We start from the raw sequence: 15,171 nt of genomic DNA on the forward strand, positions 1-15,171 counted from the left end.
GATGGAGTGGTAGGAAGAGTGGAGGAGTTCAGTAGTTAGCTGAGGGCAGGGTAGGCTTCCCTGAAGAGATAGGTTTTCAGGGTGCGCCTAAGGGTGAGGAGAGTAGGTGATAGTCTGATGGATTGGGGTAGGGAATTCCAGAGGATGGGGGAAGCCCTGGAGAAGTCCTGGACGCAGGCATGGGAGGAGGAGACCAGGGAACTAGCGAGTAGGAGGTCTTGTGAGGAGCGGAGAGTACGTTTTGGTTGGTATTTAGATACCAGATCGGTGATGTAGTTTGGGGCAGTATTATGCACAGCTTTGTACGTCAATGTTAACATTTTGAATTTTATCCGTTGGGCCATCGGAACCCAGTGGAGGGATTGGCAGAGGGGGGTGGCAGATACAGAGAGGTTTGTGAGGTGGATGAGTCTGGCAGCAGCATTCAAGATGGACTGAAGTGGGGATAGCCTGCGGTGAGGTAAGCCGATGAGGAGGGAGTTACAGTAGTCAAGTCGTGAAATAATAAGGGAGTGAATGAGTTGTTTCCGAGGTTAGGAACGGACGTATTTTGGAGATGTTGCGGAGGTGAGGTCTACATGAGTTAGTCAGCAAATGGACTTGGGGTTGGAAGGACAGATTGGAGTCTAGGATGACACCTAGTACTCTGGCTTGCGGGGTGGGACTGATGGTGGTGTTGTTGGTCTTGATGGAGAAGTCGGGGGGGGGACTAGGAGCTCAGTTTTGGAAAGATTTAGTTTGAGGAAGTGGAGTAACATCCAATCCGATATGTCGCTCAGTAGGCTTGTAATACAGGTGGAGACTGAAGGGGTGAGGTGAGGGGTTCATGTAAATCTTGCAAAGCACATGGAACTTTCCATCACAAATAGTGGAAATCACATTGAAGAACATTGTTATCGATTAATATTCCAATGACATAAAATATTGTTGAAAAATTTATTGAAAATATGCATTTTGCCTATGTGCCCAGACTTGTGGGACACCCTGTATGTTGAAGTAAATGTGTGCTTTGCGTCTGCGAAAAGCAACAGGTTTACATTAACCACTTGCCGTCCGGCTGCAGTATATAAATGGCCGGACGATGGCAGTCCAGGGGCGGGTTGCCATTCATAAACGGCACCTGCCATTATGGACTGTGCGCGCTCCCTGGGAGAGCGCAGCACCGCGATCTGGTACCCGCGCTGTTTCCTCCGGACACAGTGGAACACCAACTGTTGTACAGGACCTCTGTGCGAGGTCCCGATCATGTGATCACTGATTGGCCAATCAGTGATCACATGCAGAGTAGTATGCAAGATGTCACTTCTGACGTCATTGCTTACTAAGTGTGAAATCTGTGAATGATCATAGAGGTCACATAGTACAAGGCTATTCACAACAGCCTTGTACCATGTGACAAGCTGTGGCAAATCACAGCTCACACAGTAGTTCTCAAAGACTGCAAGAATGCAGCCAGAGAGAAGGAGAAATGATTGCTTTTCCAGCCTTTATGGGTATAAAAGCAATCAGTGTAAAAAAAAAAAAATCTTCATCACCCCCAAGTAGTACAGTGTCACCATGGTGACACTGTACTGCTAGGGTGACAGTATGTAGAAAAAAAACCCCATAAATAATATAAAAAAAATAAAAAAAATTTAAAGAAAATGTTTTAAAAATTATAATTTTTGGTTATAAACTAATTTGTGTTATTTTTACTAAAAAGATAACGGAATACATTTTGGCCAAGATTTATGATGAAATATTGTTTATTTGCAAAATTTTATAAGAAAAACACTTTTTTTCAAAATCTTTGGACATTTTCATTTATATAGCAAAAAAAAATAAAAATCCCAGTGGTGAATAAATACCACCAAAATAAAGCTTTATCTGTCTCAAAAAAATGCTAAAAAATTCATATAGGTACAGTGTTGCATGACCGCGCAATTGTCATTCAAAGTGTGATAGCGCTGAAAGCTGAAAATTGGCCTGGACAGGAAGGGGGTAAAAGTGTCCGGAATGGAAGTGGTTAAAGCTACACCTAGTAGCAGCTTACATTTACCTTCCCCTCACTCTGTTGCCATCCTGTTCTGACTAGGAACATGGGGAAGAAATCCTGTGTTCCTACTTGAGGAACGGTGTTAACATGCAAGCCTGAAACTGTTGAAGAAATGGAACACTTAACTTGTTTTTTGTAATTTTTGTTTATTTAATACATTTTTAAGGAAATCCTGCTTCGAGATATATATATATATATATACACAGGGCTTTTTTTCCAGCAGGAACTGTTCCACCACCTCTGATTCTCACCCTCTGCTCCTTGTTCACCACTGTCACTTGTAAGCACAGAAACCCAGCTTCTGTCCATGCAAGGGCAACTTGCCTCTCCCAGTGGACCCAAGATCCCTCCCTGCCTTACACTTATGGCGTAGACAAGGGAGATGCAGATGTTAGTGCAGTGTAGTCATGGGCTGCAGGACGCGTTGTGTGGTAGGCTGCAACTCTATGTTCACCATCTGCTCCCTGTTGCATGGATGCTGACGCCCAAAGATGATCTTGCTGTAAATAAGAGGTAGAGCCACCTACAGTGCAGGGAGTTTTTATTAAAGGTAAAATGTGTGGAAGCTCTGAAGGAATGGGGAAAGGTAAAAAATGAGGGCAGTGAAAGGATGGAGGGAGTGATGCAGTGGTCAAAACGGAGAAGGGGTGGAAATGAGATGTGGATGGGGGATGCAGAGGTAAGGGCCTGTGAAAGACAGCTGAACTCTGTATGTGGCATACCCCTGAACCCTGTACATGGTGCACCCCTGATCCCTGCACTCTGTACATAGCACACCTCTGAACTCTGCACTCTGTACATAGCACACTCCTGAATTCTGTACTGTGTGTGTAGCGTACCCTTGAAATATACCCTTTATACATATCACACCCCTAAACCTTGCACTCTGTACAAAGTGCATTGCTGAACGCTGCACTCTAAGTAGCACACCCCTGAACCCTTCAGTCTGTTTATAGTGCACTCCTGTACTCTGCACTCTGCACAAAGCACACTCCTGAACTCTGCACTCTATGTGTAGTGCACCCCTGAACTCTGCACTCTGTATGGAATGCACTCCTTGTATTTAATTCCCCTTTAACACCCTCCTGCTTCAGTTTGACCACACCCATCATTTGATGTGGTTTGGCAGGAAGGGGAGACATGGTTAAGTTCCTGCACCTATTCTCTGAGAGAAAAAAAGAAAAAAGCCCTGAATATATATATATATATATATACACACACACACACATATATATATATATATATATGTATATATATATATACAGTTGTGTTCAAAATAATAGCAGTGTGTTGAAAAAAATGAATAAAGCTCAAAATCCTTCTAATAGCTTTTATTTCCATACACACAAATGCATTGGGAACACTACACATTCTATTCCAAATCAAAACATGAAGAGAAATATATCAAATTTGTGTTGTTCCTCTAGAAAAATTGAAGAAAAGTGAATATTAGACTGTTCAAAAAAATTGCAGTGTTTGTATTCTTCTTTACAAACTCAAACATTCACTATATAAACTGAAAAATGTTTGAAGATTTTGCTTTCCTTTGAATCACTTAATTAATATTTAGTTGTATAAGCACTGTTTCTGAGAACTGCTGTACATCTGTGTTGCATGGAGTCAACCAACTTCTGGCACCTGTGAACAGGTATTCCAGCCCAGGATGATTGGACTACATTCCACAGTTCTTCTCTGTTTCTTGGTTTTGCCTCAGAAACTGCATTTTTGATGTCACCCCACAAGTTTTCTATTGGATTAAGATCCGGGGATTGGGCTGGCCACTCCATAACGTCAATCTTGTTGGTCTGGAACCAAGATGTTGCACGTTTACTGGTGTGTTTGGGGTCGTTGTCTTGTTGGAACACCCATTTCAAGGGCATTTCCTCTTCAGCATAAGGCAGCATGACCTCTTCAAGTATTCTGATGTATTCAAACTGATCCATGATCCCTGGTATGCAATAAATAGGCCCAACACCGTAGTATGAGAAACATCCCCATATCATGATGCTTGCGCAACCATGCTTCACTGTCTTCACAGTGTACTGTGGCTTGAGTTCAGTGTTTGGGGGTCATCTGACAAACTGTCTCCGGCCACTAGACCCAAAAAGAACAATCTTACTTTCATCAGTCCACAAAATGTTGCACTATTTCTCTTTAGGCCAGTCAATGTGCTCTTTTGCAAATTGTAAGCTCTTTAGCACATGTCTTTTTTTCAACAGTGGGACTTTGCGGGGGCTTCTTGCAAATAGCTTGGCTTCACATAGGCGTCTTCTAATTGTAACAGTACTCACAGGTAACTTTAGACCTTCTTTGATCTTCCTGGAGCTGATTGTTGGCTGAGTCCTTGCCATTTTGACTATTCTTCTATCCATTCAAATGGTAGTTTTTCGCTTTCTTCCACATCTTTCAGGTTTTGGTTGCCATTTTAAAGCATTTGCGATAATTTTAGCTGAGCAGCCATTATTTTCTGCACTTCTTTATATGTTTTCCCCTCTCCAATCAACTTTTTATTCAAGGTACGCTGTTCTTCTGAATAATGTCTGGAACAACCCATTTTCGTCAGAATTTCAGAGAGAAATGCACTTTAACCAGCATGTACAACATTTGCTGCCTTCCTTCCTTAAATAAGGGCAATAATTGCCACCTGTTTTTCAAAGAATGAATGACCTCACTAATAGAACTCCACACTGCTATTATTTTGAACATGCCCCTTTCAATTAGTGGTTCAATTACACAGAATCAGCAGCATGCATGTCATGACTGTTGGGTCTGTTGGATTTCTATTACTCTACTACACCTGCTAGTAAATTATTTGCCATGTAGAAATACAATTTCTAAAAAAAACAGTGATTGATCAGGTTAGTGATGTCTGACTGCTATTATTTTGGACACAACTGTATATATATATATATATATACACACATATACACTATTTTTGCTCTCTGTGCAGGGTTAAGGAGAAATCCTAATTAGTAAAGTTTTTGGGTTACATTTCATTATTTGCAGGATGCACCATATGCTGAGACCCTGCACTGTTCTGTGAAAACTGAAATTATGTATTATTATTATTATACAGTATTTATGTAGCGCCAAAGGGTTTGCTCAGCGCTGTACAATTGCAAGGGGAACAGAACATGAGACAAGACAGAAACAATACAAAACACGAGGGGTTCGAGGGCCCTGCTCTTTCGAGCTTACAGTCTAGGAGGGAATACAATGGCCATTTCCTTTTCCCAGGCAGGAGAAATTAAAAGGGTGCTTGACTCCACGATTTATCAACATAGTCTTATCTTTTCACCTTTTCATACAGCACATTTGAGCCTTGGGACTGCAGAAAGAATGCCCTCTGTAATTACACTGTTCAAACTTAAAGGAGAAGTACGAGCTTTGTACATGTCCTGTGTATCACAAGATTGCAGTTCATTCTGCACTCCTGTGACCCGTTTTCAGCTGACAGCAGGCCCAAGACCGCTGTTGGCTGATGTCACTCAGCTGGTCCCAGGCTGGGGAAAGATCCCAACTTTAAAGTTGTGATCCACCCCAGAGTCTGAAGCGGCACCTGGATCAGCTTCTCAGTGATCCGCTCCCTCCCCCTCCACAGCCCAGCGCTCCAGTGAGTGCGTGGGGGAGGGGCAGAGCAGAGAGCGGTGACCGACAGTCACCGCTCTCTGCTCAGAGTGGCTGGGAAAACGCAGTAATCAGCGATCATGTGATCTCTGAGTTCTCACACTTTGAGGCGTGAGGGTCAGATGCAGCATCAGTAAGTATGATTTTTTTTTAAAAAAGCAATCCCACACTTCTCTTTTAAACAGCCTACAGGTGAGTCAGTTTTTTTATTCAACCGGCAGGTTGAACAAAAAAAAAATCAATTTCCCCATCCACACACTTGATATGGATGGGGGTATCCTCCCCACTGAGCTATTGTAGTCAGACAGCAGGGAGACTTCCACAATGTCAGAATACACTGATCAGTGCTGACATTATAGCCAGCGGTGCTGGTGTAGCGGTAAAAATCAGACAGGCTCCCCATACATAGATCAAAATTCGTCCGGCCCCTCTTTACCAGCCTAACGTCAATCCATGTATGGCTGGCTTTCCCCTGAGCTTACACATTGTATGGACTTCTCCCCTATGGACTTATCGTTGCCACATGGGACACAGGCAATAGGTCACATGCTGGCCCATAACAGAGAGTGTTGAATATGTGCATTCATTTTCAGCAGCCAAACAACAGCACAAGAGTGAGGAAACGTGGGTATGTACTGCTGGGGGTGGGTGGAGGCAAGTCACCCTTTTCCTTTTCCCTCCATGAGCAGTTTAATTGTAATTTAAGTGATGTTTCCACAGACTGCTCTACATTTCAAGTAGGAAATACTAACCAGAACTCTGTCCTAACAAAGATGAACAAGACTAACTTGACTAAAGTGGTTACTGAATGTCTTCACAAGAAACTTTGATCCTCTAAAAACAAATTTTTAACATTTTAGTTACATGAGAGAAATACTAAAACTACATGGCATGTTTAGTTTAAAGGTGGGTACCACATTCCTCTGCATTGCATAACATTGAAAATATGATATTACATAGAAGTCACAGAGATTAGCAGAATTTGACATTTGAGACTAGAAGGAAGCATATGAAGTTTTTGGAATATTTTTGATCACATAGATGTGCATTGGGGCAGACTAAAGTCTTCGAAATGGAGTAGAGCCTTAAAGCTATTCCTTCGTTCATCTTGCAGACAGCATGTTTATTTAGGAATTATAAGCGTAACTTTTCCAGATGGATAAATGGCATGCTCCATTCAACAATGGGCCTGCTAGTGAATGGACTGAAATCCTACGCATTTATAGGACTACATGCACAGTAAACTGACCTGTTTAGGATTTAATAGATAACCCAAATAAAGGGTTGGCATGCCAAGAATTTATGGGGTAATTCTTCAAACGGATTATCAAGGGACTACTGGACATGTGATTAAGTCATTGCCATATGTTCTTTGGGGTATTTTGTTCTCTCTTTTTTTTGTACTGGTATGATTATGCTTTTGTTTTCTGTACAAAAAAAAAATATCTCTCTGGTAACAAATGTGTTTTCCTTTACTTACAAGCCATGATTCAGTGCTGTAATCACCACCTCTGTATGCACTCTGGTGCTTGCAGGACTATAAAGTTAGTCTAAAGATGGTCATAGGTGAGTATTTTTTTTTTAAATCAGCTAGCAGGCTGAAGAAAAAAAAAAAAAAAAAAAGAAGATTCCTCCAAACAAAGCGGATGGAGGAATTCACAAGTTCACACTCCTTCCCCCTTATCGCATAACATTGTATTCTGACAGGGAGACCCAGTACTCTGAGATTACACTGGTCAGCAGCTGCAGTTTATTGACCGACAAAAGTTTTCCAACTTGTTTGTAGATCTAATGGCCATGGGAACAGTCTGTATATCTGCACATACACTAACTGTAAGAAACTGTAGTCACAGATTTTTTAATTAGAAGCCTCACAATGATTACAAGATGTGCGAAGGCTCCCAATGTACGTTAGCAATGATAGTACTATGGACACAATTAGACCGGATTACCCATGTATGTGCATAGAGGTGTCTATACTTGCCAAATGACTTCTGCATTTATAAAAAGCTAAACACAGAAGTGCCAGTGTGAATGATGCCTGACAATGCTCAACATTTTGAGATTTACATGAGAAGATTTACATTATTTTTTATTGGTGCCCATTCACACCTGAGCATCTCTTGTTAAGCAAAAAATTACACAAGCTTCTTTGGTGCAGAATCACATCTTTTAGGCCCAAGTAGATTTCAGTGGGACCACCTGAAAAACATAATACACATTTTTTCTACCAACCACTTCCTCCCAGTAACTAGCTTTCAATGGATAAAATAAAAAATGCTCAACCCTGAAATTGTACAAAAAAAAGCAGAAAAAAGGCTCCAAAATCACATGAAAACGCTTAAACTCATATGTGAATGCAGGCTAAGGTGCACTCTTATGTTCAGTGCGCAAAGTCTGTTGATCTCTATGGCAGGCTAAGCAACTAATAAAGTAGTTTATATGTTGCTAACTTAGATATAGTTTTGGTGTTACAAGTGGCAGGTTAGACAACCAGTAGGCCCTATAATGATTACCTGTTTAATGCAAAAATATACAGTTAAGCTTCCTAATATATCATTTTTAAAGTGAGGACAATGGATCTATTGGCATCTAATGTTTAAACACTTGGACGGGCATCTTAGCGAGCACAGTACTGTATACAGGGATATGGGAAAGATTGTTGACATGAACACACACACCCACACAGATTGAACTGGATAGACTAGTGTCTTTATTCAACCTTACCAGCTGTTTAACTATGTATTTGTCAGCTGATTGGTGTACCTGCAAATATAAAACCAGTTTATTTTATGTTATCTGAATCTTTGTACTCAGGTACCTTGATCTGTAATCAAGTACTGTACATTGTGAGTTAAAATCAATACAGATGAAGAGGTAGCCTTATTTACTGTGTGTATAAGGATACACCATCATACTATGTACCAGGGCTTTTTTCAGATGAAATGTGCATCCTCTAGTGCTGGTCATTTTCTCATCGCTTACTACTGTCACTTGTAAGTACTCTCTAGGTGATGGGAAAGTATTTGGGGAGTGAGGAGAGCTCTGTACTGGAAGCTGGAGGAGGGTTAGCTCTATACTGGAAGGGGATGGGAAGGGGGTGAGTTCTGTACTGGAATTGGGGGAGGTTATTGGGAAGAGCTCTGTACTAAGGGGGGGATTTGAGGGTAAACCACCTTCGGTTGTAAACTGGCTTATGAGATATGTACCACTCAACTCTGCACTCTGTAAGTAGCACACTCCTAAACCCTGCACTCTGTATGTAGCGCACTCCTCAACTCTGCACTCTGTAAATAGTGTACTCTTCAACCCTGTACTCTGTACGTAGCAAACTCCTCAACCCTGCACTCTGCACGTAGCACACGCCTCAGCCATGCACTCTGTATGTAGCGCACTCCTCAACTCTGCACTCTGTACAATGCACTCTTGAACCCTGAACTCAGTATACAGTGCACTCCTCAACCCTGTTCTCTGTACACAGCGCACTTTTCAACTCTGTGTGTAGCACAATCCTTAACCCTGTACACATTGGGAAGAGCTCTGTACTAAGGAGGGGGGATTTGAGGGTAAACCACCTTCGGCTGTAAACTGGCTTATGAGATATGTACCAATCAACTCTGCACTCTGTATGTAGCACACTCCTAAACCATGCACTCTGTATGTAGCACAATCCTCAACCCTGCACTCTGTACATACCGTACTCCTCAACCCTGTACTCTGTACACAGCACAATCCTCAACCCTGCACTCTGTGCACAACACATTCCTCAACCCTGCACTCTGTACACAACCCTACACTCTGCACACAGCGCACCCCTCAACCCTACACTCTGTACACAGCACACTCATCACCTCAACCCTGAACTCTGTATACAGTGCACCCAATTTGATACAGCAGGAATCTGCACTTCCCCTGAGGGGATTGAGTTCCTGCACCTTTTTGCCTGAGAAAAATAGCCATGCTATGAAATAAACATACCATCAGATAGCTGGTAAAGTTGACAAGGCAAAGTACTGAAGAATTTATGAAGCAGAGCATCCTCAGCAGAGATCCTTTCTCGAGGGCAACCTTTCAACATCTTGCATGCAAGATCTTCAGCTCCCATAGTTCTACTCAATCTGAAAAAATACATAGAAATGCATGTTCATCAAAAGAAACAGATGTTACATATCATGCATTACACAGAAATTTTCCTCAAAATTAGTAAATGCTACCTCACAGTAACATCTGTCCATGACCAACCAAGTACATGCGCCTTCCACCGAGAATAATTTTCTAACACATGAATCACATGGATCAAACTGCACTTAAAGAGTCGAAAACTAATGCCAGCTGTCAGTTCAACTTTCATCTCAGTGTTTATGTGTGTAATGGTTCGTACATAATTATTTTTTTTTTATAATAAAAGGACAAGTCAATATTTATACATAGAAACATAGATAGCAAGACTTACAGTATATTGTGATGTAGTCTCAGAGTGATCAGGGGGTAATGACATAAGAGTATGTTGTATTATAAAGGTACAGAAATAATGTGTCTCAAAACTTGGTAAATTGGAGATTACAATGGTCAGCTTATATTCAGTTAGTTAAAACCTGTATCCAAAAAGAAAAAAAATCTGTTTTTGTAACTGCTTGAAAAGTGAAAGCTAGAGTTAGTCTGTGTTATTTTGGTGTCTTCTTTAAAGAGCATCTAGATCTACTAGTCCATCTAATATTTTCCTCTCCACGTGTGCTGCTGTCCAAGGGTGGCTGCATTGCGCTTCCATATATACAGTGGAGAAATGAATGTAGCCACCCTAAGACAAAGTGTTTTATTGGCCGATTAACCAGATTAAAATAAAGGAATGTTTGTCTTTGTGATTAGATCCACTTTGGGAGAGATTTCCTAAAACTGGAGCATACAAAATCTGGTGCAGCTCTGTATAGAAACCAACCAGCTTCCAGGTTTTATTGTCAAAGCTTAATTGAACAAACCAGAATTAGAAGCTGATTGGCTACCATGTACAGATGCACTACATTCTGAGTTCTCCAACACCAGGCATGCTAAAACCTAAAGCAGAGCAGAACATAAACATTGCAGGCAGGGTTTTTCTTCTCAGTAAATAGGTGCAGGAACTCAACCACGACCCCCCAAACCCCCCTACACACACACACACACACCCTCCAAACTGCATCAAATAGTGGGTGTGGTCAATTTCACTAACCGCAGGAGGGTCTTAAAGGGGCATTAAATACCAGAAGTGCATTACGTACAGAGTAGATCAGAGTTGGAGTGGTAACATACAGAGAGCAGAGTTCCGTAGTGCGCTTTGTACATATTACAAAGTTGAGGGGTGCACTCTGTACAGAGTGCAGAGTTCAGGGGAGTGCTACACACACAGTGCAGAGTTCAGCCTTCTTCCACAGCTGCTTACCTCTGCATCCCCCATCCACATCTCACTTTCACCCTTCTTCAGCTCTGACCTCTGCATGCAAACCCCCCTCCTCCACTACCCCATCTTCTCCCCCCCCCTTTTAAAAGCTCCACCATCTTCCACATGTCTTTCTTTTGTTGCTGAATTAAGCTGAAGCACTCAGCTGGCTCTAGTACCTCCCTACACACTGTAGGTGGTTCTGCCTCTCTCACTTGCAGGGAGGTCATCCAGTGGGGATGTCGGCATCTGCACTGCACCCCAGTCACCTGCATCTCTTTTGTCCCCATCCTGCACTCAGTAGAAGAGGCACAGCAGATCATATCTGTGCGGCCCATTGGGAGAGAAGCTGTCATTTGCAGCTGCGCACTGACCATTTGGAAACTCGGGCACTGCCTGAGGGCCCGGGGTCAGTAGGGGGCCCCATGAGATGTCACTGGTACCTTTTTCATAGGCTTTTTTGAGTTTGGGCAAGGACACAGGGGCCCCATGATCCCCTATTGCCCGGGGGCCCCATGAGTTGTCAGTCCACCCCTGGTCACTTGTAAATACAGAAGCCAGTGATAGTGCTGAACAGGGATGAGAGGACTTGAGCCAGAGGTGGTGGAACCACCTTCACCAAGTTCCAGCTGAAAAAAATCCCTGATTTTAGTCAATTTCCAGTTTTGTGGAAATACATGACAGTTATCTCCATGATATAATTAGCCCTAACAAAATGTATTCTCTACATCTGCTAGACTTTGGTTTCTGATTGTCAAGTTTACTTCCTAACACTTACAAGGGTGCAAAATCACAATAATTAGAAAAAAAAATGGTATAAGTGCAAATACGCAAGTGTTCATTTTTAACATCACTTGCAATAGTCCTATTACAGCTTCATTTGAGTGACACACCTCCAGCTGTGTGTAATTCAATTTTGAATCAATAACTCATGTTAGAAGATAAACCCAGATCTAAGCTTATCAAGTTACTGAGCTATACTGGTATGTGTGACTAAGTAATTGAAAGAATCTATTCAGCATGACTTGAAAACAATGTATAAGAAGCTAAGAAGAATTATCTTGTTAGAGTGTAACAAATGTTACAATGCTAAAAGATGGTGATAGGCATTAGAGGATGGCTGGGATATGCCTGCACTTTTTGTTTATGGATTGGTGTATAAACGTACACGCTTGATCACCCAAGCATGCATGTTTACTGCCATGGAGGCAGGAGGAGAATTCAAATCCATTACTTGATTGATATATCACCCAATGGGTGTCTTCCAAACTGATATTCAACAACTTATGTAATCAGCTCTCCAAAAAGCTCAGGAAAGAAGTTTGTTTATTTATTTCAGGCACTTATATAGCACCATCAATTTACGCAGTGCTTTACATATATATTGTACATTCACATCAGTCCCTAACCCACAATGGGTGTACAATCTAAGATCCCTAACTTACATTCATGCATACACATACTAAGGCCAATTTAGACAGGATCCAATTAACCTACTGGCATGTCTTTGGAGTGTGGCAGGAAATCGAAGTACACCCACGCAGGGACAGGGAGAACATGCAAACTCCAGGCAAGTGGTGCCGTGGTTGGGATTTGAACCAGCAATCCTAGTACTGCCTGGAGGAAGTGCTAACCATTTAGCCACTGTGCTGCCCCCAAGTTTTATGATCATATGTATATAGTAATGTTTTAGAGCTGCTGCAAGAGTATCTTCCTACAGCAACAGGCAAGCTGCTAGTGTGCAGATATAAGGGGGGGATTTTGCTGTAGTAAGTTAAAGCTGGACAGACAAAGACAAATGCATATTTTGGAATGCTTTACTTGACACTAACACAGTGATCGTGATCCCAGGTCACTTGCCAGATTACACAGTTGGATCCTTAACCCCTACTGAAGCCACAACACAGCTTGGTCAAGAAAACTGACAACAAACACACCCGGGATGATGACTAGACAATACTGGAATACCAGCACTCTAATGTTATCATCCCACTACTTTCTATGCTCTCTTCTCCACTACATGTTCACTGCAGCAAAGCCTGATTGGCTTTTAGTGCTGGCCCTCCATTATGGAAAACTACTTACTCTAGCAGTGTTGGGAAATACATTTAATTGTACTAACTGCATGCTTTGATGTATTTTTCAGAGTCATTATTTATTGAAACCCCAGAATTAGCTACAGGACAAAGTATTCAGTGTCCAAGCATCTTGGGAGGCACAGAGTACCAATAAGAAAGTAATACTGTATTACAGGGCTGTATATTTTCATTTTTAAAAAGAAAATATTTTTTTCTTCTTCACTGTAATATAACTGTATGATCTGCAACTTCTGTAATTACTTTTTGAAACCTGATTATACACTGTTAATTGTAATTCCTTCTTCAATGAACAATTTCAATAAGAATATTGAAAATGAAAAAGAAAAGGAACAGTGAATGGAACAAGAACATAAAAGACAGAGATTATTGCAAACAGGAGCGCTAAGGTGAAAAGGAAGTAGCAAGAGATTAGAAAAAGTGGAGAAGAGCATTACAAGGGGAGGGAAGAAAGGGTAGGAATAGGTGCAGGTATCCTACCCAGGGGCTCTCTATGGAGGTAAGTAGATTGTTTTGTTTCTCGCGCATGCGCACTGGGCACCCGGCTTTCACAGCCGAGAGCTCACACTAAAGATGCCAGCGCAGGAAGACTGCACCGCGCTGGACCGAGCAACAGGTAAGGTTCTACTGCAGAGAAGAGCTGAGCGGCCAGCCCGGTATTCTGACACGGCGGCGTTGGAAATAACGGACCAGCCGCTCCATATTCGCTCCATAAGATGTACTGACATTTTCCCCCCTTTTTTTGCGGGAAAAAAGTGCATCTTATGGAGCAAAAAATATGGTAGTCTAGTCCTCTTTATTTATAACATTTGAAAGTTTACTTTTCAGTATAATTGAGAATGTTTCCCCTTACCTTTCTTGTTTTATTTGCAAGGGAACGTTGGAATAATTTGTCCTAGAGTTTAGATAAAGCTCTGCTGACTTCCATCATCCAATCACATGCAAGCAAAAATGTTGTTTTTTTAAATTATGTTCCTCACCGCATTCATTAAGCTCTGGGGTAAATTCCCTTACAATGGCAACTTTGCAACAGGTTATTTGCCTTTAGTAAATGAACCCCTATATGTATGATACTGGTGTTTCCAAATACTTGCTTTCTACCTTGACATAAATTTTCCAAAGCTACATTTTTGACCTGGAATTTGTATTTGCCTATCACCTGCAACTCTCAGGATCAGTATGTCCACACCAAGGCTTGCAATATATGAGAGATTCGCTGATAATGTCACGCTACAAGTTCAAGATTACATTGTTCTGCACAATTAATGTCTGCAGTTTGTACAATTTTAGAATCTGTGTAATTCATAGCCCCTGCAGAGTCCAAATGTTGCAAAACATTGCATCTATTGAAACAAGTGGCTACTGTATGGACACCCTAAATGTATTGTTTTTAAGCACATACAAGAATGGAATGTAGACTGCAGATGGCATTTAAACTTCACATCATATCCATTCCTAAATATGAATGTCTAATTGAGGAATAGATGAGGAACACTGCTGTTCATTTTTTTCACACCATTATGCATAATACAGTTTTAGTAGATTGTGCATCCGGGGAGTCACATTGGCTATAGACTTCTGAGAGTGTTCAGTTTGTTCATCGCCTAACACATTAGGGAATATTTCAATAGGTTTGCCCAGCTAAAAATGTAAGAAATGTGTAATCATCTGTGCTAAATTTCAATGTAACTTTGACAGCATGCAGTGACCGCATTCATAGCCCTCCCCTATATTTTAGGTTTACGTTCTGGGACACCAGTGTGTATGTGTGTGGGATGTTGGGGTATGTGTGGGTGTGTGGGGGGTTTGGAAGGTGGGACTTGTGGGGTAGCTTGGGTTGAGGGAGGAGATGGGGATGGTAGTGGGTGTATAGGTTTTAGGAGGGATTCCCGGGTGCCTGTGTGGGTAGTGAGCATTGAATATTATATGGGCTCAGGGGCAGACTGACAACTTATGGGTCCCCCAGGCAATAGGGGATCATGGGGCCCGTGTCCTTGCCC

The 15,171-nt window shown here is 41.7% G+C and overlaps 1 protein-coding gene across 3 annotated transcripts in view; it reads right to left on the reverse strand.

The window, feature by feature from the left end:
* CDK15 (cyclin dependent kinase 15) overlaps nt 1–15,171 on the reverse strand; it is a 225,456-nt gene that overhangs the window by 24,703 nt on the left and 185,582 nt on the right. For 2 of the 3 annotated variants that reach the window (XM_089670519.1, XM_089670521.1), the window contains one exon: nt 9,641–9,780. In XM_089670519.1, the coding sequence (XP_089526645.1) occupies nt 9,641–9,780 (140 nt within the window). Of the gene's footprint in view, nt 1–9,640; nt 9,781–15,171 lie in introns of those variants that run through there. The other variant, XM_089670524.1, reaches the window with a different exon arrangement.

The sequence above is a fragment of the Staurois parvus genome, unplaced genomic scaffold (assembly GCF_062004578.1).
Source record: "Staurois parvus isolate SC_StPar_1 unplaced genomic scaffold, SC_StPar_1.0 ptg000011l, whole genome shotgun sequence".
Classification (NCBI taxonomy): domain Eukaryota; kingdom Metazoa; phylum Chordata; class Amphibia; order Anura; family Ranidae; genus Staurois; species Staurois parvus.